General features: G+C 39.8%; 1 protein-coding gene across 3 annotated transcripts in view; it reads right to left on the reverse strand.

Annotated features, from left to right (window-relative positions):
- Positions 1 to 26,991, reverse strand: part of smarcc1a (SWI/SNF related BAF chromatin remodeling complex subunit C1a) — a 157,543-nt gene that overhangs the window by 80,984 nt on the left and 49,568 nt on the right. For all 3 annotated transcript variants that reach the window (XM_069922057.1, XM_069922056.1, XM_069922055.1), the window contains exons 12-15: positions 25,697 to 25,756; positions 17,696 to 17,733; positions 8,083 to 8,210; positions 2,975 to 3,046 (exon numbers count right to left, since the gene is read on the reverse strand). In XM_069922057.1, coding sequence (XP_069778158.1) covers positions 2,975 to 3,046; positions 8,083 to 8,210; positions 17,696 to 17,733; positions 25,697 to 25,756 — 298 coding nt within the window. The remainder of the gene's footprint in view (positions 1 to 2,974; positions 3,047 to 8,082; positions 8,211 to 17,695; positions 17,734 to 25,696; positions 25,757 to 26,991) is intronic.

Below are 26,991 nucleotides of genomic sequence, written 5' to 3' on the forward strand. Positions count from 1 at the left end.
TTTTTCTTAAAATTAATATATTCAGTTTCTCTGAGATTTTTGGTCTTTTGCTGCTGAACCCCCAAAACTTCTACAACCTTGGGCTTACCATGAGACCTTCTACTTTGTAATTTGGCTTTTTTTGATTGACATTATCTTTGAGTTCCTTTGTTAACCACAGATCGTGCAGTTAAGTCTTTCAAATTACAATGAATTCCTGCCTAGCCTTTTGGTCCACTTGATAAAATATTTGCCACAGTTCATCTGCTGATTTTTCATTTAGCTGATTTTCCAAGTCTACCCTAACGTCATTAATTGAACATTACCAATAGACAGTGCAGAACAGCACTAATTTATCCATAAAACAAGAATTCTGTGTATATATCTACAAGAACAGTGCCCAAGATTGCAAGATAAAATTCAGAAAAACAAAAAAATAGAATCAGAGAGAATGACAAACTCAAAAGCAAGTGCTCCACAACAGGATAAGAAAATGTAATTTAATACAGGTACCTTGTGTGTTAACATCAACAAGAATCACAAAACATTTCTTTAACCTCCTGCTCACCCACCTTGAAATGCTAAAAAATCTAATCTTGAATCTGTTTCAAATAAAGGACATTTTTTTTCTCAAATGAACAGCAAGCTGGCAGTACAGTCATTATGAGAGTCGCCTTCCAAGAAAACTGCACTTATTATTTTCAATACCTATTCCTTTTTCCACTGAATCTCAGATCATAATAAGAGATGGGATTTTAAAAAATTCATATTAAGCCATTTTATCAGTGATAACGAAGTGACCCAATGGTGGTGTTTCACAGCGAAGGCCAAATAGATACTTGGAAAAAGAAGAAAGTTCATTAGGAATATTAGAGAGAGTAAGAAAGATTTGGTCAGCATGAAGTTGAAAAGACTGAAGTCAGGTCACAATGACATTTGGACACGTGTGTGTCAGTGTGGGAATATTATTGCAGTAATTTTACAGCAAAGACAACTTTTGAACATCTCCGCTATCCCTGTCACACTGAAGCATAGAAAGTTCTGAGAAAGTTTGATAAACATAATTGTCTATGAAGTCAAATTAATGTCTTCTCAGTTTGAAATGTATAAAAAGATGCCTAACAGCAATAACTATGGAGACCAACAACTGCAGAAGACAACTTCAAGTCTTTAACTCAAGGAGAAACTCATGACATAATTGGTGGCCAGGTAATAACTGATCACAATTAATGAATTATTTGCTCCATGCACTAAATCCATGAGTTGCGAGATTAATTGTGATTAACAAAGTATATTTATTCATCAAAGTCATTGTTTGATATTGTTCATCATGTGCTGCATTTAATCGATATTCATCTGACAAGAGCCAACATTAGACATGGGATGGACAAGGCTTCGGAAAAAGTTTAGTAAGTGGGGATAGGATTCAAAGATTGGGGTTTATGGAAGTTAAAATGAAAGACTGATGGAGTGGGGTGGGGGGGAAACTAATAGTTTAAAAAGTAATGATAGCTTAGATTACTTTAATGAGCTGACCATTACTCTTTACAAAGCAGCATATCAGAAAATATGCAGAGCACAAGGGTGTGCGATGGGAAAAGTTAAATTTCTGTGGAGCAGCTTTGCATTGATCAGCTCAACATTGTGGGCTGAAGGCCCTGTACTATATTCTATGTTCGTCATGAAGGCCAAGGCAGTGTTGCACTGTGATAACAACATAAGATAAAGGAGCAGATTATCCAGCCCATCTAGCCTTCTCTGCCATTCAATGAGATCATGGCTGATCTGATGATTGGTTCATCTCCACCAACCTCACTCTTCCTCATATCCCTCAATTCCCCTACAATGTAAAAAATCTATCCAACTTTGTCTTTACTGAGGTAGCCTTCACTGCTTCAATGGGCAGCAAATTCCATATATTCACCACCATCTGGGAAAACCAATTCCTACTCATCTCCATCCAAAATCTACTATCCTAAATCTTGAGGCTACATCCCCAAGTTCTAGTGTGTGATGATATGTGATCACATGCCTGAAGATTGGAGTGGGTACAGCAAAGGAGAAACCCAACCGCAATTGCCAACTCAATTGACATGGTGGCATCAGATCCACAGCAACAACTGACTAAAAATAAAAATTGACCATATAACAATTACAGCACAGAATCAGGCCATTTTGGCCCTTCTAGTCCATACCGATTTAAGTGATCTCCTCCAGTCCCACTTACCTGCACCCTGCCCATAACCCTCCAATCCCCTCCCATCCAAATACCTATCCAATTTTTCCTTAAATGACAAAATTGACCCTGCTGCCACTACTTCTCCCGGAACCTCATTCCACACAGCCATCACTCTGAGTAAAGAAGTTCCCCCTCATGTTACTTCTAAACTTTTCCCCCTTAACTCTTAACTCATGACCTCTCCAACTCTCAATGGAAAAAGCCGATCCACATCAACTCTACCTACCCCTCTCAACCTTCTACACTCCAAAGAATAAAGACCTAATTTGTTCAATCTTTCTTTGTAATCTAGATGCTGAAACCCAGGTAACATTTTCATAGATCTTCTCTGCCCCCTCTCTACCTTGTTGATAACCTACCTATAATTCGGTGACCAGAACTGCACACAGTACTCTAAATTTGCCCTCACCAATGCCTTGTACAGTCTCAACATCACTTCCCAACTCCTGTATTCTTTACATTGATTTATAAAGGCTAGCACACTAAAAGCCTTCTTCACCACCCTATCCACAAAGTGTGTTTCTTTCACATTTTGTAATTATTGCCCTCATGAATTGTGTAGAGTGAATTTTAATTCTCTCAAATTTTTAGACATTGATTTGTAAATTCTGTAAGAACACCCATAACATGGCAGTTGTCTGGGCTGAAACAGCAGCACTGGCAATTAATTGAAAAACAAGACATTGAAAATGTCACCATACACTTGGGTTTATTTGAAAGGAGAGAGTGAATATAATTTTTTTTTTGATTACTCACATTTCTGGACTCTTCGACTTATTTTTCCCATTGAAAAATTCTGGCAAGGCACGACGTTCAATCTCGTGAATGCTGAAAAAGAGAGAATTCCTATTATTCACCTCATCTTCAAACTAAATTGTATCTACTCCAATTGCAAGAACAAGAAATGAAAAACTGCATTTCTTCAACTCCAACAATAGGCATAATGAGATCCGAAAAAACCCCCCAGATAAAACACTGCCAAAGATCAAGTTGCATTTGGAAGGAAAATATTCAGTAAACCATTTAAGAAAGAAGTAACATTATTTTTCAACTTGCAATTAATCAAGTCCTACTTTCAATAATCTGATTGAACAACAACTCATCTAAACATGAGCAAGTTTTTGGAGATTGCACATTCAAGGCCAAAAGCCAGCATACCTCATCAATGGTGCTATATAGTTAAAACCAAAACAATCTCACGACTCAACTATGTAATAGCATTCATGCTAAATTCCCACTCCCTGCCAGACCAAGAAGCTTGTCAAGGATAAAAAGCAATGGTGCTTAATGCACGTTTGCTGCAACATGTTGGAAATGGGGAGAAAGAGGAATTAAAAGTAAAAAAAAGTGAGGGAAAGTAGATAATACAAAAGTCCATAACAATAGGCATTTAAAATTGCACACTTGCAGTGAAGTTGGGAGTTGACCAAACCATTCGTTGAGTGAGAACATTAATCTGTGTTTGTGAAATGCTCAGCAAGATCAAGTGATGCCTCTATAAGTCTGGGTTCAAAATGGGGTCATTTCATTAACTTGCATTTTCATTTCTATCATCAAAACAACAATTTTACGTAAATTGTTGGTCATAATTTGCTCAGAAAACTAGATTTTAAATAAGCCAACAGTTTATAAAGCAAATCTATTGAGTAATTCAAATCTGATGTTACTTTTTCATCAGTGTCCAACATAGCACTCGTCTTTCCATGTAACTTGCATTTATAATGGGACCCTAATTCTATGAATGTTGGTTGCACAAAAGGCTGAACACTATATTTAATCAAGTCAACTTTATGGTCATCTGATTAAACAAGTACAATCACATGAAACCGCGCTCTCCGGTCCTCGGTCCAAAACATGCAGACACACAACCAGCCAACACACATACAGACAAATAATACATATGCGGGACAAGTATTTCATTTAGAAAAATAAAATAAATAAGTAGTCTTGTACAACTGAGAAACTCGGATGGTTAGTGTGAACATTCCTTTGGTCATTCAGCATTCTCACTGCCTGTGGGAAGAAGCTATTCTTCAGCCTGGTTGTACTGGCTCTGATACTCCTGCATCTCTTCTCCAACAGGAGCAGCTGAAAGATGGGGTGGAAGGGGACCTCAATGATTTTGTGTGCCCTCTTAAGGTTGATCCCGGTAGATCACGTCCATGGGGGCATGGGAGGGTGGTGAAGAGAGACTCCAGTGATCCTTCTCTGCCTCTCATAGCCCTGTGGATTGACTTCCAATTCACTTCTCAACAGCAACCATATCACACTGTGATACAGCCAGCCAGGATGCTCTCAATAGAGCCCCTGTAGAAGGCTGACATGATAGTGGTCGGTAGCCTTACCCACTTTCAGTCGTTGTTGCACTTTCCTAACAAGTGAGGAGATGTGTGTCCCAGAAAGGTCACTTGTGAAATGGACTCAGAGGAACTTGGTGCTGTCCACTACCAAGTTATTAATGTGTAGTGGAGGGTTGTCATTCCTAGTCCCCCTGAAGTCCATGATCATCTCCTTCGTCTTGTCCACTTTGAGCCCTGGGTTGTTTTTCTTGCACATCATGATATTTTCCTTCTCTGTAGTGCAACATAGTTGTTGCTGATGAGACCAAATGTTGTGTTATCTGCAAAATTGTCAAGAGCCCATAACTCTTCCCCCTTCAGCAACACATCTTTAATTAGCGTAAGGAATTACAGTAAACTTCAGAAACTCAGCAGGTCATGCTGCATCTATAGAAAGCAAAACCGCATAATCAAAGTTTTGGAACAAGGGTCTTCGTCAAGGTATGAGCAAAAAGCAGGCAGGTGCTTCCAAAAAAAAGCTAGGATGAAGAGGGAACAAGGGGTAGAGGGAGGGGCACACATCAACAAGCAAGAGGTCATAGGTGAATATTGGAGTGAAAGCAAAAGATAAAAAAGTTGTGATGGGGAGGGGGAAGCCTTCTGAATGGACAGGGAAGGGGGTTGAGAGCTGGAGAAGAGGAGTGATAAGGAAAGAGAGAAAACAGCAGGTGGAGGGGGGGTTTAATGAGAACCAGAGATGTTGCTGTTGATGCTAACTGGTTGGAGAGGGCTCAAGCAGAATATTAGGTGTTGTTGTCACCAATTTGCAGGTGGCTTTGGAATGGCAGTGCATCGGGTCAAGGACAGATATGTTGGAGTGGGAAAGGGGAGCAGAATTGAAATGGTTGGCCACTGGGAGGTTCCCACAATAATCATTGCACTTGCACTGCAAACTTTCTTGTTTAATTACTGTTACCAGCATCTGCTGTCACATCCATTTATGCTGAAAGTTAATCATGACACACTCATGGCTGTATTGAGGATCAGTCCGCAAAAACTAACAAACAATACCTGGTGTCTGATCTAGGTCATCCTTCCCCGGCTAAAATGACCTGTTCTGAGAAGTCTTGAGACAAAGATCCACTGACCAGTAACAGTACAAACAAACAGCAGTTGACTCTTTCAACTGCACTCAGTATTTCAGTTTACAATAATTATACCCAAGAACACATTGTCAGCTCTTTGATCCAATGATAACAGTGATGTTGCACTTAAAATGACATTCAGTACTGATCATAGAAAGAGGTGGCACGACAGTGCAGCAGTTACAGCTGACTCATAGCTCCAGGAAGCTGGTTGAAGCTAGACACTGAGTGCTGTCTGTGAAGAGTTTGCCTTTTTTTTCCCATGACTTGCATGTATTCCTTCTGGCTGTTCCAGCTGCAGCTGAGAACATGCTGGTAGATTAATTGCCCACTATAAATTACCTCTGAGTATCTTAATGGCAAAGTACATTGAAAGGCAGAATACACTGCAGGGGTACAGGGAATTAAGGCAAGGGGTTATGGAACTGAAAGGATTCCTGGCATGGATCTGAGAGGCTAAGTGGCCCCTTTCTGTCATTACACAAACACAAGACTAAGAAATGTACTATTCAACATGAGTAATGTTTCATACAGTAAAACTTTGATTGGAGCAACGCTGACAAGCTCAAGTGTTTCCATTTGGAGCACAAAACCAAACTTTCTGAGCCTCTACCGATAACAGGTATGCGCCGCTTAACATTCTATGAAATTTGGCATTATGCAATGTGGATGTTGTGCGAAGACCATATTATAGACTTAGAAAAGCTATATGGGATACTGTAGTGTACCTGTAAACTTTTTAATTTGTAAGTAGGGATTAGTGTGGGGACCGCCACGGGGCTGTGGGGAGAGAGCAGGGTAGTCAGATCAGTGTGGGGATAGAGACAGAGCTGTGGGTACACTCGAGCAGTTTGATTAGTTGGGACTGATATAGGGCTATGGGGGGAGAATAGGGCAGTGGGATCAGGGTAGGGACTAATACAGGGAGAGAGCAGGTCAGTGGGATCAGTGTGGGGACTGAGACAGAGCTGTGGGTAGACCAGGGCAGTCGAAATAGTTGGGACTGATACAGGGCTATGGGGGGAGAGCAGAGCAGAGGGATCAGTGTGGGGACTGACACAGAGCTGTGGGGAGACCATGGCAGTCGGGTCAGTGTGGGGCTGGAGATAGGGCTGTGGGGAGAGAGAGCAGGTCAATCAGATCAGTTTTGGTGTACAGTATACAACTTCCAATAGCTAGTGATCACTTTTTCAAAATTGCCGTGGACTTCTCATGTTAACGGAATAATTTTGGGATCATGGATGTACATGCAGTCAGATGTTGATCGAACAGACATTAAGCACCGCATTCCTATACTTGTTTCAGAAAGTCAAAAAATGCAGGTCAATGGAGAAAACATTATTTGTTTACAGTTTTTAAAATTTGTTTATATGTATACACTATGTTGTTTTATTTTGCACTTCCAAAAAGTGGTAACTCTGCTTCGCCTGTAGAAAAAAGAATCTCAGCGTTGCATATGATGTCATGTATGTACTCTGACAATAAATCTGAAATCTAAAAATAGATACATCTTTCCTCACAGCTTAGAGTAAAATGGCAGCACTGCTGCTGGTGCAAACCCAAGAGAAAGAAGCAAGGGTAGGAGATGCAACTTCCAGCACTCCTCTGTGGGGCAACTGCCTGACCTATACAGGTTGAAATCATCTGTTGAACAGGGCCAAATTTAAAAAAAACGCATTGGAGAACCAATGGAGATCCATGCTTAAGATGCTCCCGCCCATGCTTGGCATCATAGATCACAAAGGCTTCAGGGTCCAGGAGAGCAGCAGATTGGTACAAGGCACCAGAGTCAAACAACATCATCCTGCCAAGAAGGGGAAGTATGGGAGAGTTCCTCCCCCAAGGATAGGGGATTACAGAAATGGGCCAGTGAGTGCTTGGCGGTCAAAGGATCTGCATGAAGCTGCAGCAGACTGACATGGGAACCAAGTATCAGGATTCACGAGGGCTCAGATGGCAAAAGGTCTCAGCTACTTACAGTTCCCTAATCACATCAAAGGTTCGGAATCAGGGACAAGGAGGGTGATTTTGATGCCTGCAGCTCAGGTTTGCCATTGCAACTGGTAGGAGGCTATGTGGCAATGCCCACTTGACAGAAGCGCAGGAGGCAGTGACAGAAGTGGTGGTGAGATCTGCAGACACTCAATATCTCTGAAGGGAATTGTCCTCTTGGAAAAGCGTGAGTGCGCGTGCGCATGTGTAACCACAAGTTACTGAACAAGTTGCTCAAACGATTCACATTCAGTGATCGTGAAGCTGCCCACAATGGATTAATAAGTTAAATGAACCAAGACAAGGGAAAGGGAAGCAAACAAACAGGTACAGTAGGAGCAATTAATTCACAAAAGGAACATACAAAAACGACTGAAAAATTTATTAGTAATGGAACAGTGAAAGATGGGCCAACAGGAAGTTTTAAAAAAATAACATTTATTCTGACCTGTTGTAGTCAAACCATGCTGAGTAGCTGGGAATGATGATGTGATGTGTCTGTTCAGTGACATTATCCTCTGCTTGGTCCAAAGGGCGAACATGATCTGATTTTGCATTGGAACTGTCCTCTTCTTCCTGATGATGAGAATCAGAAAGCCAATTGATCACTAAATTAGATTGCTCCAAGAGCCAGCAAGACAGACTGAATGGCCTCCTCCTAGAAACTATGATGTATGGAATTTCTAAAGCCAATAAAGTAGTATATGTTGCTCACTTGCACACAGACCTACAAATCTCTCTCTGCTGTTTTATACTCATCTTGCCTCTCCCTTTCCCATTGGTAAAAATGTATCATCTCACATTTCTCTATTCAATCTATAACTTGCTGGCTGACCACATTCCTGTGAACTTTTTCCTCTCACCTTCAAATTCTGCCTTGTAATTTCACTTTCTTCACAACTGAATAAAAAAAGTGACCATTTACCTCATCTATGCCCCTCATGATTTTATATACAGCACTTCTGCAAGATTCCCCTCCGTCAGCCTCTTGTGCTCCAGAGAGAAAAGTTCCAGTCACTCTTTCAAATTAAAGTATAGCAATCATGGTAACAATCTCAATTGGGTTTTTTTCTTCATTATTTCCCAAAGGTAGGTGACCAGAATTGCATGCACTACTCAGAGTGGTCTCACCAACATGATGTCACATCTGCTGTCCAAGGAAAGCAAGCAGCATCATAAAACCATAACCTTATAGAAACAGGCCTCTTTGGCCCTTCTAGTCTGTCCCAAACCATTTTGTTTGCCTTGTCCCATTGATCTGTACCCAGTCCATAGCCCTATGTATTAACATCACGACTTTCATGAAATATGTATTGTAATTCCATGTCTCTGTTCACCAACATTCTCCAGGCCCAACTATTATCTATGCAAGTCATGCCCAAGTTCAGCCTACGTCACACTTGTTAAACTCGATCTGTCATTCCTTGGCTAACTTTCCCAGTTCACTCTGAAGCAGCATTCTTCACTGTTCACAATATAACCATGCATTTTCTCTTTTCAATCAAACAATTCAAGAATCCGATATGATCCGCATTATTTAACTGAAACCTTTGTCAGTGCCTTTACAGTATTTCTCCTCGATTATTCCTTCCAAATTCTAAACCTCACCATTATTGTTAAATATACTGGACTACAGTTATTTCTGACACCATTTAGTGAACGAAAGATTCAGATATCTCTTTCCCATAATTCCAAAACTCCAAGATGAAGAGAACAGCAAATCCTTCTCCCATTTAGACCTCAAGTACCTTCAGCAAACTGCATTGAAAAGTTTCAGGCTTGACAACTTGACAAAAGATGCAGATGCTTAAATCTTGAACAAAAAATTGCTGGAGGACTCAGCAGATCAGATACCATCCAAAAAATTGTCAGACAATGTTGCAGATTTGAACCCTTTATTGAGACAAAATTAAAGGGTTGGGGGGAGGGGGGGAGGATGAGGAGAGAAGAGACAGAGAGAGTGCAACAGATGTTAGGTTTCAGGCTGTCCTCATCCTTTAACAGGATGAGACCAAACATAATCTTCAGGGACAACATATTCCTCCGATATACATTTAAGCCTAATGGCATAATGGAGACACCAAATCTCGTGACAAGAATAAACTGCAGAGAATTGTTCATTCAGCCTGTGACATCACAGGCACCAGACTTCACTCCATCGAGGACATCTACATGATGTGTCTTAATAATGCCACCTCTGTCCTCAAAGACCCCCATCAACCCAGGCCATGACCTCTTCAATTTGCTACCATCGGGAAAAAGATACAGGAGCTTAAAGACGAGTACTCAACTGCACAAGAACAGTTTCTTCCCCGCTGCCATCGGATTCCTGAATAATCAATAATTTTATGAACCAAAGACACTTAACTCTCATGAACTATTATTATTTTTTTCTTACAATAACGTAGTAAGATGGTGTAAAATGAATGTACAACTGTGATGCTGTCACAAAACATTAATTTCACGACTTGCTCATGACAAATTCTGATTCAAGTTGTCTCATTTTAGGTTACTCCCATCAGATTCCACAGTTTCAATCTCTTATTTACCTCTCCCACACATTTCTTGCCCATCTTCCCAGCCCCTCCCCATCTCTGACAGTTGCCCATTCACCTGTCTCTCCACCTCCCATACCTTTTGTCCTGCACTCCATGACTTCTAGTCCCCACCCCAGCTTATTATCCACTTTCTATATGCAATCTTACCTATTCTATTTCAATCTTAATTAAGGGTTCAGACCATCCACCTTGACCATTTCTACCCATGGATGCAGTGTGACCTGTCAAGTTCCTCCAGCAATTCTTAGTCTGGGTCAGACAACTTGGCTCCTCTAAGCAACTTGCCTTCCCAATGCATCCTGCCAATCAATTTTCACTCCATTTCTGCAAGTATTTCATCAGCACCGTTGGTAAAACACTAATATTAAATATTCATTATTTCTAGCCTGAATTTGACCCATTTCTTTGTCTGAAAATAGATCCCACAATAGATTTAATGATTCACTGACTGATAAGTTGGCAAAAGCTTAGGTTTCCATTTCGATAATGCTCATTCTTTCTTTGGCAGTCTGAAGTTTATCTCAACTTCCTTTCAAGACATTTTATTTCACGTGGCTCATTTGGATTTCACTTGAATGTCTCATGCATTTACTTTTTTTCCTTTCATCACATTCTTTTACTGGCTTTGGTTCAGTGACCTTCTCTCCTGTTCCTATGTATGAAGCTTGCTTATACCTCTTAGAATCAGACTGCTTTCTTGCAGATTGCCCGAACAATTTGGTTCCATAGTAACCTGACTGGATTCCCTCTTATGTTATGTGATACATTTATTTTTATATTAAGTTTTTAATTTAAATTTAGACAGACAGCAAGGTAACAAGCCATGAGCCTGTGCCGCACAATTACATCCAATTAACCTGCAACCTCCACACATTTTGAAGGGTGGAAACAAACTGAAGCACCCAGATGAAACCCATGCAAAGAAAGGGAAAACGTACAAACTTCTTACAGACAGCGCCAGATTCAAACCTGGGATACGGCCACTGTAAGAGCATTGTGCTAACCGTATAATCTTACATTAAAAACATCAATGAAAAAAATAGGTTAGCAGAAAACCAAATTTGCAGAAGACAAAAATTGGCATTAGAAGAGAAAGTGGTCAAAGAATTTTGAAGGACATTGATCAGTTGGAACATGGACTGAGAAATAGCAAATGGCAATTAATTTGGACAAGTGTGATGTTCTGCACCATGGGATGACAAATGTTAAGGTATACAATAATTGAAAGAACCCCTCAAGTAGCATTAATTTACAGAGGGATCCTGAGGAACAAGGCTATTGTTCTCTGCACATAGCAACAAGTGGATATGGTGGCAAATAAAGTGTACAACATGCTTGCCTTAATCGGTCAGGACCCTGAGTATCAAAGTCAACAAAATCATCTTACAGATACTTAAAACTTTGCTCAGGTCATATTTGGATTCGTGTTAGCAGTTCTGGTCATCACAATTTTAGAAGAATATGGAGACCACTGAAAGTGTGCAAAAGAGATATACTGGGATACTGCCTGGATTGAAGTACATAGGAAAAAGAAAAAGGTTGGACAAACCTGATTTGTAGCTCATGAGGCAACTTGATAGATAGATAGAATATTTTGGGAGGAATAAACAGGATAAATAGAGTAGATTTCCCAGGGTGGAAAAGTCCATTACTACAGGACACTGATTCAAGGTGAGAGGACTAGTTTAAAAGGAGATTTGCTAGCCATTTTTTTTCAACTGGCAGGGAAGGAGGTGGAAGCAAATTTGATGATGTGTTATTGTCATATGCATTCTGTACAAAATGACAAGACTAAATAACTTGGGAGCAGAATTAAGCATGGATGATTTATTTTTTTCCTTTCAACACCATTCTCCTGCCTATAATCTTTGACACTCTTCTTAATCAAGAACTTATCAACTCCTGCTTTCAATATACCCAATGACTGAGCCTCCACAGCCATCTGTGGCACATTTCACAATCCTCAAAATTAAGAAATTCCTTATCTCTGTTCCAAAGCCATATTTTCTTTATTCTGAAGTTGTTCCCTCTAATCTTCAACTCCCAGCACTGGAAACATCATCACCATGTCCACTTGATCTTCTCCTTTCAATATTCAGAATGTTTCAATGAGAACCCCCATCCCACCCCATCCTCTGAATTCCAACGAGTGCAGGCCCAGAGCCATCAAATGTTCCATATATTCTAACACTTTCATCCCTGGGATTATATTAGTAAACCCTTTCCAGTGCCAGCACATCCTTCCCAAGACATGAGGCCCAAAACTGCTCACAATATTCCAAAAGTGGTCTGACTAATGCCTCACAAAACCTCAACATATACATGTATAATGTGCATACAAGCAAATTCTGATGATGCAGCTTAGTTGCTATTGTTAAAAATAAAAGACAATATTCTACATTAAATTAAAAAGAGATCATAAATATAAAAGATATACTGTTCACATTGTGCACAAAAACGTGCCATTATAATCGTTCAGAGAGTCCTTTTTGTGGTGTTGGGAGTATTTTATGATTCATGTCATTAGGGGAAGTTCAAAAGCCCAATAGCTGTTGGAAAGAAATTGTTCTTGAAGTACAAGACATTAGGCTTCTGCACCTTCCGATTGAAGGTTGCGAAGAGATTGTAATTAGGGTGATAGATATCCTAAATGATGTTGGTTATCTTCTTCAGACAACACCTTATATGAATATTTTCACTGGAAGAGCATTCAGAGCCTGTGATGGAAATGTTTTTTTTCACTCCTTCTGCATTCATGGGCTCTTGAACAACCAAACCATGCTGTGATGCCACCAGTCAGTATACTTTTCAGTGTACCAGTCAAAGTTTGAGAGTGTTCAACAGCATGCCAAGTCACCTCAGACGTGGGATGACATGGTGAGCATAACACCTTTACAGCACCAGCAATCAGGACCGGACCCAGTTTGAATCCTGCGTGGTCTGTAAGGAATGTGTATGTTCTCCCCATGTCTGCATGGGTTTTCTCTGCAGGGTCTGGTTTCCTCCCACCCTTCAAAAATGTAGCTGGGTGTAGGTTAACTGGGTGTAAATTTGGCAGCATTGACTCAGAGGGCTGTTACCATGCTGTATGTCAACTTCCTTTCAAGACATTTTATTTCACGTGGCTCATTTGGATTTCACTTGAATGTCTCATGCATTTACTTTTTTTCCTTTCATCACATTCTTTTACTGGCCTTCTTTTCAGTGACCTTCTCTCCTGTTCCTATGTATGAAGCTTGCTTACACCTCTTAGAATCAGACTGCTTTCTTGCAGCTTGCCCGAACAATTTGGTTCCATAGTAACCTGACTGGGGATTCCCTCTTATGTTATGTGATACATTTATTGCATATTAAGTTTTTAATTTAAATTTAGACAGACAGCAAGGTAACAAGCCATGAGCCTGTGCCGCACAATTACATCCAATTAACCTGCAACCTCCACACGTTTTGAAGGGTGGAAACAAACTGAAGCACCCGGATGAAACCCATGCAAAGAAAGGGAAAATGTACAAACTTCTTACAGACAGCGCCAGATTCAAACCTGGGATACGGCCACTGTAAGAGCGTTGTGCTAACCGTATAATCTTACATTAAAAACATCAATGAAAAAAATAGATTAGCAGATATTAAGAAGTGTCAAAATGTTAAGAAAAAAATTATTTGAAAGCAGAGGCATTGGTGTGCCTTCTTCACAGAATCCTCAACGTGCTAGTTTCAGGAAAGGTCCTCTGATATCTGGATTCCCAGGAATCTGTCTCCATCTCATCCATGTGAACAGGTGCAAGGACCTTCGGCCTCCTCTTCCTAAAATTAACAATAAGCTCTGTAATATCATTGACAAGATTGATGAGAGCAACATTGTTGTTCTGGCACCACACAACCAGATTCTCTATCTCTATCCTGCATTCTGACTCATCCTTCCCCATTATTTGGCTAAACATTATGGTGTTAGCAAATTTAGGGATTGCAATGGAGCCTCACGTGGATTTGAAGTGATGAATGTTACAGGAATGAAGCAAGTGACTGAGCTAGCAGCCTTGGAATGCCCCAGTTGATTATCAACAAGGAGGTGATGTTGCAGATCTGCAGATTGTGGACAGCCAATGAGGAAGTCCAGAATCCAGTTGCAGATAGATGAACACCAATCCCTTAGTTTTATCATAGGTTTCACTGGTAGAAGTGTTGAACATTGAGCTGGAGTCAACGAACAACAGCCTTATATGGGTATGATTCCAATATTTAAGGGGCATTGAGCTAAATATATGAACAGGCAGGGAACGAAGGGATATGCACCAGGTGAATTCAGGTGGCATGTTTAAATTAGCATCATGGTTGGCACTCACACTGTGGCCTGAAAGGCCAGCTCCCGTGCCTTTCATTTCATTGAAAATGAATTTTTTAACTGGAAAGTTACTTTATTTTAGACTTTTTTTTAACCTCATCAACTATTTATCCAAATTTTGCATCAAGAAGATGATTGTAATACTAATCTTCTCTGTCAGCACTTCAATTTTTTTTTTTTTTACAACTTTTAAATTTATAAATTAAATTTAAATTTAGACATACAGAATGGTGCAGGCCATTTTGGCTCACAAGTCCATGCCGCCCAATTTACCCACACGCCCAGTGCATTTCAAACAGTGGGAGGAAACCAGAGTCTCCAGGGAGAACATACAAACTCCCTACAGACAGCGCGGGATTCAAACCCCAGTCACAACCTAAGCCGCTGTAAAGGCATTGCCCTAACCGCTATGTCAACTGTGCCGCCCTTTGTCTACATCATTTGCCAGTAAATTATTCACTAACATCTTTCCACTTGGCCAAGAAAAGACAGGTAAAGGATGCTCCACTGAACACGGGAAACTTCTCTCCCTCCTTTTCTTTCAATTAAAAATAATACTTTTAATTTTTTTTTTTTTTAAAAATGGTGGCACGGTCAGAGCTGCTGTAACGGCAGCAGAAACACAGCACTGTTTCAAAGGGTTCAACCAGCCAGTCCAAATGCCAAAGGCTCCGTTAAAGGAGCTGTCTTTTTTTTTAAAAAACTAAAATTCTACAGCCATGGGTCTGTGCCCAAGATACCAGCATCTGTACTCAGCAGTGGGCCTGCAGGCTCAGGGGAGCAGTGGACCAGTGCAGGGCACCAGAAACTGGAATAACAATGGGCATGAAGCAGAGGAGACAACCCTACAAGGATGGTGACCACAGCAGCGGACCAGTCAGGAGCTCAGCAGCCAAGGGTCCCATGCAGTCTGTTAGCAACTTGCAGTCACAGGCTCTGAAGACTGGCTTATGGGAACCAGGTATCTAAGCCAGGATTCATAAGGTTGCTGAGGACTCCTGAAGGGCCTTGTTGTGGTCATGTACTTATCTGCATTGGGAGCAGTGCCTGTTACCACTGATGATGTAACCGAAGTGACACGCAGGAGTAACTGCACGTTAAATAGTCAGCATACAGGTGATGTATCTCAGACACAGGAAAATGAGAATGTCAGACCATGGGCCAATGAGAAGGTCAGAGGAGTTTGGCTGGATGGTGTTTGGGGAATGCAGTGTTGGGCCTGAAGAGAATAAAGATTTTGTGCTGAAACAAACAAGCGAATGTATTCTTTAATTGTGTGTAAACTGGATAAATCAGTGTTGTTACAGCCTCAGGTGCTGAAGAGTTCCTGATTGTGTCAGAAGTTGAGAACTGAGCTCAGGTTGCTGATGGATCGAACAGCAGTGCTCCTGCATCTGCACAGACTCCTGTTCGAGGCAAATTCACGGACATGCAATGACTGAAAGGACTCTATTTCTTCAATTTTTCTGGTACTGTAAGGGGCTCTGGGAAATATCAATGGCAACTCTTTGTCTGCCTTATGGCAGGCAGAAGGTAAATGTGTAATACAAGTACACAATCATTTATCCGGACATCTAAAATCCAGAAAGCTCCAAAATCCGACAAGTGGGGCGAGAGACCGGCAGCGCGAGTCAGGTGGGCGAGGGAGACTGGCAGCGCGACTGGAAGAGGGTGGGGGTGGATACCACAGCACAATTCGGGTGGTCTTAAATCTGGCTTTCCAAAATCCGGAAAAATCCAAAATTCGGAACACACTGTCCCCAAAGGGTTTCGGATAAAGGATTGTGTACCTGTATTATATATTTTCTGTACTATTACATGACAAGAAAGGAATCTCAAATCAAGTGTCCAATTATTATTATTATAACAGTTTTTGTACATCTTTCATATTCTTTCGTGTGCTCCTCCATTGATCTCTTTATTTGAAAAAGTATGTAATATTTTGGCGTGATCAGCTTTTGGATTTTAATGCAATCCAGATCATTATTGTCCTAACCCCCTCAAGAATATCTTCATTCTCCCTGGTCAGCACTGCCAGCCCACCACATCTTTCTTACTTCTCACCTTCTGTTCATCGACTGAAATACCAAACCAAATTTTCCAGGAATCACATTCTATAAATTTACAAATTGAAATATTTTGCAATTTCAGAACAATTGAAATACTTTCAACTGCATGAAACCAAAAAGAAATCCAGCAACAAGACTGAAATTGGCTGATGGTCCCAGTCCCATTGCCAGACCTGAGCACATCCAGGAAGAACCCAGTTGTCAAAGCAGAGCCATTTAGGCAATCTCATTCAGTCAATACTGAAAAAAAACTCAGCTTTCCGCTAAGTCATGAATTCTTAAATCTTGAACCATAATCATCTAAAAATGAGCAAATGCCCAAAAAACTGTTTGTGGGATCAAGCTTTTCATTTTGGAGTTCAGGCATCATGCAAAGTCCCTAATGCATTACACTTACTCAATTTCATTTCCTCAGAGCTTTGTTTGTTATTCATTTATTTTGGGCTGAGGATCAACAACAAGGAGATGAAAACCAAGTCGAGCAGCAGTTGAACCCAAGGAAGAAACTAGAAGCACATATACACAATAGATTGAACATTTGTTTAAATCAATTCTGATGTCAGTCAGGACGCTGCGGTCCTAACTGGTTAATAATATTGCCAAAAGGTGTCTGGTCATTTTGCAAACAGAAAAGATAAGAAAATTTAATCATAGAGAGTGATAGGAATTTTTCACATCTTGATAGAAAACATTTATTTTTGAGTATATAGTTACAGCTTCAAAAATCAGTCAGAACTGGTCCACTGCCAAGACCAATCTAAATCTGTCAAGATGCCATTTGTAAAAGTGAAAAACTTGTATTGTCTGATATCCCTTCTGCAGCCTGTAAATCAAATGAAGCATGCAAACAAACTTTTACCTGCAATAAGAGAACACAGCAGATAATACAATTGGCTGGCTATTTTGGGCAAAGTTCAGATACACTGCATACCTCCCACGAACAGCATGCATCACTAAAGATACAAATGTTGCCAAAACTGCAGGACACAGAAAAAAGGATCTTTCTGAAGACTGAGAAGCACATTGTTACAATAAAGTTACAACTTCCATATCACCATTGGGTAAACAAAACCAGCTTTTCACGTTAATTACCTTCCCTCCAGCTGACAACGGCTCATCTTCTTGCTCATCTGCAACAAAATTAATTCAAGAGATGTTTTAGCTTGCATACGTGTAACCAAGACAAGACATGCACAGTCCTACAATTCAAAAAGGGTCTCATCATAAATTATATGCCTCCACCCTAATTTCATGACATCACTATCCACAGTACAACTAACAGAGGCAAACAAACCCAATCACCAATCTCGTGCACAAAGATCAACGTGTTTATTAAATGATTACTCCAGATAAATGGAGAACAACCTGAGCTTTTGATGGATTCACTCATGGCAATTGAAGTTCCGTGATTTGCTGAAATGCACATGCTTCTCGGGCACACAAAACTCAAAACGGTCAACCAGTTTACCTATCTCGGCTGCACCATTTCATCAGATGCAAGGATCGACAATGAGATAGACAACAGACTCGCCAAGGCAAATAGCGCCTTTGGAAGACTACACAAAAGAGTCTGGAAAAACAACCAACTGAAAAACCTCACAAAGATAAGCGTATACAGAGCCGTTGTCATACCCACACTCCTGTTCGGCTCCGAATCATGGGTCCTCTACCGGCACCACCTACGGCTCCTAGAACGCTTCCACCAGCGTTGTCTCCGCTCCATCCTCAACATCCATTGGAGCGCTTTCATCCCTAACGTCGAAGTACTCGAGATGGCAGAGGTCGACAGCATCGAGTCCACGCTGCTGAAGATCCAGCTGCGCTGGATGGGTCACGTCTCCAGAATGGAGGACCATCGCCTTCCCAAGATCGTGTTATATGGTGAGCTCTCCACTGGCCACCGTGACAGAGGTGCACCAAAGAAAAGGTACAAGGACTGCCTAAAGAAATCTCTTGGTGCCTGCCACATTGACCACCGCCAGTGGGCTGATAACGCCTCAAACCGTGCATCTTGGCGCCTCACAGTTTGGCGGGCAGCAACCTCCTTTGAAGAAGACCGCAGAGCCCACCTCACTGACAAAAGGCAAAGGAGGAAAAACCCAACACCCAACCCCAACCAACCAATTTTCCCTTGCAACCGCTGCAATCGTGTCTGCCTGTCCCGCATCGGACTTGTCAGCCACCAACGTGCCTGCAGCTGACGTGGACATTACCCCTCCATAAATCTTCGTCCGCGAAGCCAAGCCAAAGAGAGAAGAAGAGACATGCTTAATACAATTTTACTCTTCATTCAAATCCCAGACTGGAAGAATGCAAAGTCAGACATTGGCAAGATTGTAAAATACCATCAAAGAAGGTGAAGGTAAAGAGTAAACAACTTATCCTCATCATTCCTCCCCCCCAAATCCACATTCTGTGCTTCTCATTTAATTTCAAGATGGAAAGAAACCAAAGTTGTGCAATTTCATCAGGATTAAAATTTAGTTTATGTTTGAAAGTTTAGTTTTGCAGGTGACCAAGCAACGAACCAGCATTTTCGTTCACCTTCCAACAACGATTAATCATACCAACTAGGTTAGAAAGAAAAGGTCTTGCAGTGGACAAATACAATTCAAAAGATAGAAAATTATGTCAGGCCCAGCTGAATCCTTGATAAAAATTACAAACAATATTAGAAAAATATGAGGTTATAAAATAAATATGGACAAGAGTGTGATGATGCCATTGATGAATTTTGATTATGAAAGACATCAAAAAGGTAGTAGATTTAAATGGAAGACAGATAGAATCAAATATTTAGGAATAATTACAGAATAATTTACATTTATATAAATTTAATGACTCTCCTCTTTTTAAAAAAAGAGAAAGTTTTACAGAAATGGAAAGACTTTCCAATTACTTGAGTGGTAAGAGTAAATTGTATTAAAATAAAGGTGATGCAAAGATTACAATACCTTTTTCAATTGCTGCCTTTTGTACTAACTAAAAAAAAATTCTTTAAATTGTTAAATAATTATATAAGGCAATTCCTATGGAATAACAAAGTGCCGAGAATTTTATTAGAAAAGCTAAACGTGGGATTGTAAACTGGGAGGACTTGGACTTCTTTATTATTTATCAGCACAAGCAAGATTTTTGTCATCCTTCTTTGAATAAGACAGTCCCCGCCCCCCTCGGATCTGAATAGGATTGAATTCAAAAAAAAGAGGGGACAGAGAAGGACTTAATTTTCAAGTGGAATGTTGTTAATAACCAAAAAAAAAACCCTATATTAATACATAGGATTAAAATATGACAAGTAGTACCAATTTTAAAACATTTATTTCGAATATGAAATGGGATACATGTGGAAAGAGGTATAAGGAATTATCAGTGGCTCAATTGAGTAAGACAAAAATCAACCGTTTACAATGAATAATTCTTTATTAGACAATTGGTATGAAAAAGGTATACAGAAAATACGAGATTGTTTTAGAGTTTCAATTTTTATGACGTTTGATCATTTAAAGGAGAAATACACAAATATTGTATTTTGTAATATCCCATATTATTGATTACAATCATATTTGAAGAAGAAAATAGGGATGGAGTCAAGACTCCGGAGCACAGTCAGTTTGAATATATTATAACCGATCCTTTTATTAATCGAAGATTTATAACTACTATGTATAATAAATTACAAGAAATAATGGAAAAGAAAGATTTGTATAAAACTAAATTGATGTGGCAACAGGATTTAAATATACAAATTCAAGAAGAAATATGGATGAAATTGTTTAGAGTGTTAACTAATACAATCAACATTAGATATCAAATGGTTCAATATAATTGGGTTTTTTTTTTCATCAAATGTATTACACACCCAATAAGTTGAATAAATTTAACCCAAATTTTTCTGCTCGATGTTTTAGATGTAAAAAAAGAGGTTGGTAATTTCTTGCATTCAGTGTGGTTGTGCGAAAAGGTAAAAGATTTCTGGAAAGAATTGTTTTATGTTAGAGAAGATATTAAAAGTGAAGGTTAAATTAGATCCAAGAAATTTTTTTGTTGGGTAATATATATGAAGGCAAAAGTTGGAACTAGATAAATATAAAAATGGATTTTTGAGTCTAGCCACAGCAATAGTGAGAAAGTGTATAGCTAAAACATAGAAGAGAAAGTCATGTAAAAATAGAAGAATGGTTTAATGAAATAAAATATTGTCTCCCATTAGAAAAAAAAATTACTTATGAAAGATGATTATGATAAATTTTGTAAAATTTGGGAGCCATATATGAGATTTATGAATAGACTTATCCAGACCTTCTAATCCAATCCCTCCCCTCTACTCAAAAATATGATACTTTCATCAAGAAATGTATTGTCTCTGTCTTTGGCTTGGCTTCGCGGACGAAAATTTATGGAGGGGGTAAATGTCCACATCAGCTGCAGGCTCGTTTGTGGCTGACAAGTCCGACGCGGGACAGGCAGACACGGTTGCAGCGGTTGCAGGGGAAAATTGGTTGCTTGGGGTTGGGTGTTGGGTTTTTCCTCCTTTGCCTTTTGTCAGTGAGGTGGACTCTGCGGTCTTCTTCAAAGGAGGTTGCTGCCCGCCGAACTGTGAGGCGCCAAGATGCACGGTTTGAGGCGATATCAGCCCACTGGCGGTGGTCAATGTGGCAGGCACCAAGAGATTTCTTTAGGCAGTCCTTGTACCTTTTCTTTGGTGCACCTCTGTCACGGTGGCCAGTGGAGAGCTCGCCATATAACACGATCTTGGGAAGGCGATGGTCCTCCATTCTGGAGACGTAACCCACCCAGTGCAGCTGGATCTTCAGCAGCGTGGACTCGATGCTGTCGACCTCTGCCATCTCGTGTACTTCGACATTAGGGATGAAAGCGCTCCAATGAATGTTGAGGATGGAGCGGAAAAAACGCTGGTGGAAGCGTTCTAGGAGCCGTAGGTGATGCCGGTAGAGGACCCATGATTCGGAGCCGAACAGGAGTGTGGGTATCACAACGGCTCTGTATACGCTTATCTTTGTGAGGTTTTTCAATTGGTTGTTTTTCCAGACTCTTTTGTGTAGTCTTCCAAAGGCGCTATTTGCCTTGGCGAGTCTGTTGTCTATCTCGTTGTCGATCCTTGCATCTGATGAAATGGTGCAGCTGAGATAAAGTAAACTGGTTGACCGTTTTGAGTTTTGTGTGCCCGATGGAGATGTGGGGGGGCTGGTAGTCATGGTGGGGAGCTGGCTGATGGAGGACCTCAATTTTCTTCAGGCTGACTTCCAGGCCAAACATTTTGGCAGTTTCTGCAAAACAGAACGTCAAGCGCTGAAGAGCTGGCTCTGAATGGGCAACTAAAGCAGCATCGTCTACAAAGAGTAGTTCATGGACAAGTTTCTCTTGTGTCTTGGTGTGAGCTTGCAGGCGCCTCAGATTGAAGAGACTGCCATGCGTGCGGTACCGGAAGTAAACAGCGTCTTCATTGTTGGGGTCTTTCATGGCTTGGTTCAGCATCATGCTGAAGAAGATTGAAAAGAGGGTTGGTGCGAGAACACAGCCTTGCTTCATGCCATTGTTAATGGAGAAGGGTTCAGAGAGCTCATTGCTGTATCTGACCCGACCTTGTTGGTTTTCGTGCAGTTGGATAACAATGTTGAAGAACTTTGGTCGAAGGCTTTGGTGAGGCCAACAAAGGTGATGTAGAGTCCTTTGTTTTGTTCTCTGCACTTTTCCTGGAGCTGTCTGAGGGCAAAGACCATGTCAGTAGTTCCTCTGTTTGCGCGAAAGCCGCACTGTGATTCTGGGAGAATATTCTCGGCGACACTAGGTATTATTCTATTTAGGAGAATCCTAGCGAAGATTTTGCCTGCAATGGAGAGCAGCGTGATTCCCCTGTAGTTTGAGCAGTCTGATTTCTCGCCTTTGTTTTTGTACAGGGTGATGATGGTGACATCACGAAGGTCCTGAGGCAGTTTTCCTTGGTCCCAACAAAGCTTGAAAAACTCATGCAGTTTGACATGCAGAGTTTTGCCGCCAGCCTTCCAGACCTCTGGGGGGATTCCATCCATACCTGCTGCTTTGCCACTTTTCAGTTGTTCGATTGCCTTATATGTCTCATCCTGGGTGAGGACCTCATCCAGCTCTAGCCTTGGGGGCTGTTGAGGGAGCTGGATATAATTATTACAATGAATGTGTTCTTTTTTCCTATCTTATTTTCCTTTATTTTCATAAAGCACAATGGACTGCTGAGATGAATAGTCATATACCTATGGAAAAAATTACATACAACTTGAACAAATATGATATGGCAGCCATATTTGGATCATATTGGGGCCCAATTAGAACGACAATAATAAGGACGATAAAAGTTGCTGCTATAGTATAAGTGCCAGTGACTTCCCCATATAGAATTTTTTATGCTCAACTTAAACGTGAGCCTTTGAGAGTGTGTGGATTTATAATGTGAAAAGGAAGGGGAGGAAGAGTTTTGTTGTTTGCATTTTCGTAAAAATGTTTTATAGAAAACACATACGCACTTTGATATTGGAGAGTTTACTATGTATATTTATGGGAAAAAAAACAAAAATAAAATATTCCCAAAAAAAGATAGAAAATATACTCTCCAGCAGTTTTCTGACCATTAGCTATAAAATGCAATCCCACCACCCCACCCCTGGGAAACTAAACTTTACCATTTGGACTCAGTGTCCCAGTTTTCCAGGACTACCAACAAGCATATATACTCCATGCCCCAGTTTTCCTGGACTGATTTTAAATCCAACCATATAATGTACTTCAATACTGTAAAGACTTTCCCATGGACCCAATCTGGAGTATTTATAATGAAAGGTTAAAAATGGCTGGAATCCAAAGGGTTAAGTAAACGTGTGAATTGACAGAAAACGAAACATAATGTTGTAGCAAATAAATTGGAACAGAGATGATGTTAACTGCTGGAATCACCAGTGGCACCTCCAAACTGGTGAATAGGTTCTTGGATTCTGAATGACCAAACTGTTCAATCCATAGTTGCTCAATGACACAATCCAACAACACCTTCCCAGAATTCATGCCATTCCCACAGCCAAGAGTTCTCTTTTCATCATGACTAAAATACAATCAAAAACCTCCTTCAGTTTTGAAATCAGAATTCAAATTATCAATATTTCACAAACCTACACAGAGGACAAAAGTGCTGAGTAATGATCCATAAATTTCTTATTTCAGGTATAGAATCAAGATATAGGACAAGATATCCTGTATTCCTCTGGATAAATAGCGACAAGATGTAATGAACACCAGTTGGTTTGGAAAGAAAATCAATTAGTCTTCAACAGACAAAATCAACACTCCAACTCTAGAAAACAAATTAAAATCCTCACGAGACATGAAAACAGAATTTAGGTTTCTCAGTCACTTAACAAATGCATTGTAGTTATTGATATTAAAATTTGAACATTCAAATGAAAACAAATACATGAAAAGAATGTATTGAGTCAAAAGAAGTTCAAACATCATGGCACATTAGTGTTCAGATCAAAGGACATTCAGTAAAAGATATTATTCAACTAATTGGCTATGCATTTCATAGTGGTAACCTACATTGTAACCCATTGGAATGAAAGCATATCGGTAGAACTGTGATCCAGCTAACAGAACTGCAGTCTCACACTCCAGTGATGAGTTCAATCCTGAACTCAAACGATGTGAATTTTGTACTTTCTATGACCGTGTGGGCTTCCTTTCAGTGTCAAAGCTCGTGGATTAGTACGTTATTGTCATTATAAAATGATTCTGGAGCGTGGGCATGTGTTGTGGTGGAATCCAGGGAAGTTGATGAATAGATCGGGATATTGAAATTAGATTCATGCAAATGGATGTTACATGGTCTCAGCAAGCTAAAGAGACTTCTTGCAGGTTTCATATTTCTTCTGTGGAAATGACCTGATAGAAAGTCACTCTTCAGGCAGGAAGAAAAGTGGTGAGGAATGAAGAGCAAGCAAGAAAATGCTGTCCAAGACAAAGATGGCAACACAGGAAAGATTGAGCAGGGGCATAGAGGAGTAAATACAACAAACCTGGAGGTAGAGGGAAATTAATCTCCAATTTAGAGCTGAAAATTATTCCCATCAAGAAACAAATTTATTCCTCAGATTTATGTTTTAATGTCATAAGGAAGTTGGCTCCTTCTTGCATTCTACTTGGCTATGTGAGACTGTGAAACCTTTTTGGAATAGATTTAAGGAATTTTTAGAAATTATTTTTAAATTGAAGGTTCCACTTGATCCTTTAGTATTTTTGTTGGGTTATATTAAGAGATTGAGCTTGGAGTTAAAATTAAATAAATTTCAAATTACTTTTTTGAGATGTGGCTAGAAAATGTTTGACAATTACTTGGAAAAATTAGACTAACTTGAGTATTCAGAGATGACATTTGGAAATGAGATCTGAATTCCATTAGAAAAGATAACATATTTATGTAATAATTATTATTTTTTGTTAAAACTTGGATTATATGGGGTTGAATTATTAATCTCCTTTCAACACATTAGTGGTGTTGTTCCAAACCATGGCAACTAATTGATGAGTTTTATATTATGTGATCCCTTTATTTCTTTTCTTTTTTGGGGGTAGTGTAGAGGGGTGTGGGGAGAGATGGGTGGGTTAGGGTAGGGAGGTGGGGGGGGTTGTAGAGGATATTTAGATAAAAAAATATCATGTATGTATTCTGTTTTTTCTTAAGATGTATTTTTATTGTATGGTTTATCATGATTAATAAATAAAATTTTCAAAAAAGAAACAAAATTATCTTGAACTTTCAAACCTCCTTCCCATTGGAATAATGATGTAATATGACAAATCAAATGTTCATCAGATTTACACAGGATAATTATTGAATTATGACTGAAATGTTACCAGTTCAGAAAATTATCTAACAATAAGGAATAGAGAAAAGAAATGTGAAAGGATCATAAGTAAAGGAGATAGCTTTATCAACATAATTGATTAATCTTCCTCTATAATCCAATTGCAGTCGTTAAAAGCATTGACATATTCCATGCGCAGACTTCCTGATCGCTCATTAAATATCAAGAGGAATTACATTACCTAAATCCGCAATGGTACCCCCCTTCACAGGTGTGTGCTCACTGTCCTTCTTGGGGTTCACTAGCAAAATAAAAGCATTATAATAACTATTAATAACTTGAAATAAAACAAATTTTGAAAGCACAAATTCTGATTACTTGGCAAATTAATCCACCATGCCAAGTCACTCTGGAACACCACAGCAGCCATCAACACTCAAGCTAAAGTAGGCATTTCCACATGGAGTCCGTGGGACAAAATGATCATAATGTTACCATTTGGCCTGCTGCATCTATCAAGCTCTTTGCTATCAAAATCCATATTTCATGTTATTGCACATCACTTTCCTTTTAGATCTGTAATTAGAAACATTCATCCACGTTTTCCTCTTCAAACAACTATTAATCAGAGCACGTGAAAGATTAAATTCAGTCCTCTCTGATTTATCAACAAGTTTAGAATCTTATACCCATTTGTCTGTCAAGCCGTCAACTCAAAAGGAGAGCTCATCCGCACCTCCTTAAACAATAATTAAAGGATGAAGAAATTACAGCAATTACCTATTTTAAGCATATTTCCATCCTGTAAATTTGCACTGCACTGATCGCCACCTAATCCATGCAATGCGTCATCTTGAACACTTGTGCCATAATATAGTATCATTAATTTTGGTCCTAAATATCTGCTTTTGTTGCTGCTCTCATTAAAATCCATCAGGGATCCTGAGAGATTTTTTAATCTGAACGGGACTATTTATTAACTGGTTCAAAATTAGTTGCTTTATAGGTAATTAACCTGCAACAAAAAGACAAACCAAATTTCAGGCGATTTGAACAGATTGAATTACATGCCAAACCAGAGAAGGATACCATCACTTGTGATTTCAATTTTTTCATGCTAATTTGCTCTCCTCTCAAAAAATTATTTATGAACACTCCTCCAGAGTCTGCAACCTGTTGCCAAATATAGCCACCAGTGTCTTCGGCCCAAAATCCACAGTTGCAGGATTTTAAATAAAACACCACCGTCTCCTTTAACAGGCAGTTTAAAGCCTGTGCAGAGCCCTCAGCAGTAGGAATGGGAAGAAAGACCCATGGAAGAATGGAGTGTCTCCACTCCTCACTCTCCCTGGGTCCACAGCAGCATTGCCATTACACTGCACCACCAATTTTAGTGTCATCTGCAAATGTACTTATGTTAATTACATTGCCATCCAAATCATTCATGTAGATAATACCACTAAACCCAGCACTGACACCTGCTATACATCACTAGTCACAGGCCTGTAGTCAGGGAAATATCCTACTTCAACTTCC

This window comes from Narcine bancroftii, chromosome 2, assembly GCF_036971445.1.
Source record: "Narcine bancroftii isolate sNarBan1 chromosome 2, sNarBan1.hap1, whole genome shotgun sequence".
NCBI classification, from domain to species: Eukaryota; Metazoa; Chordata; class Chondrichthyes; order Torpediniformes; family Narcinidae; genus Narcine; species Narcine bancroftii.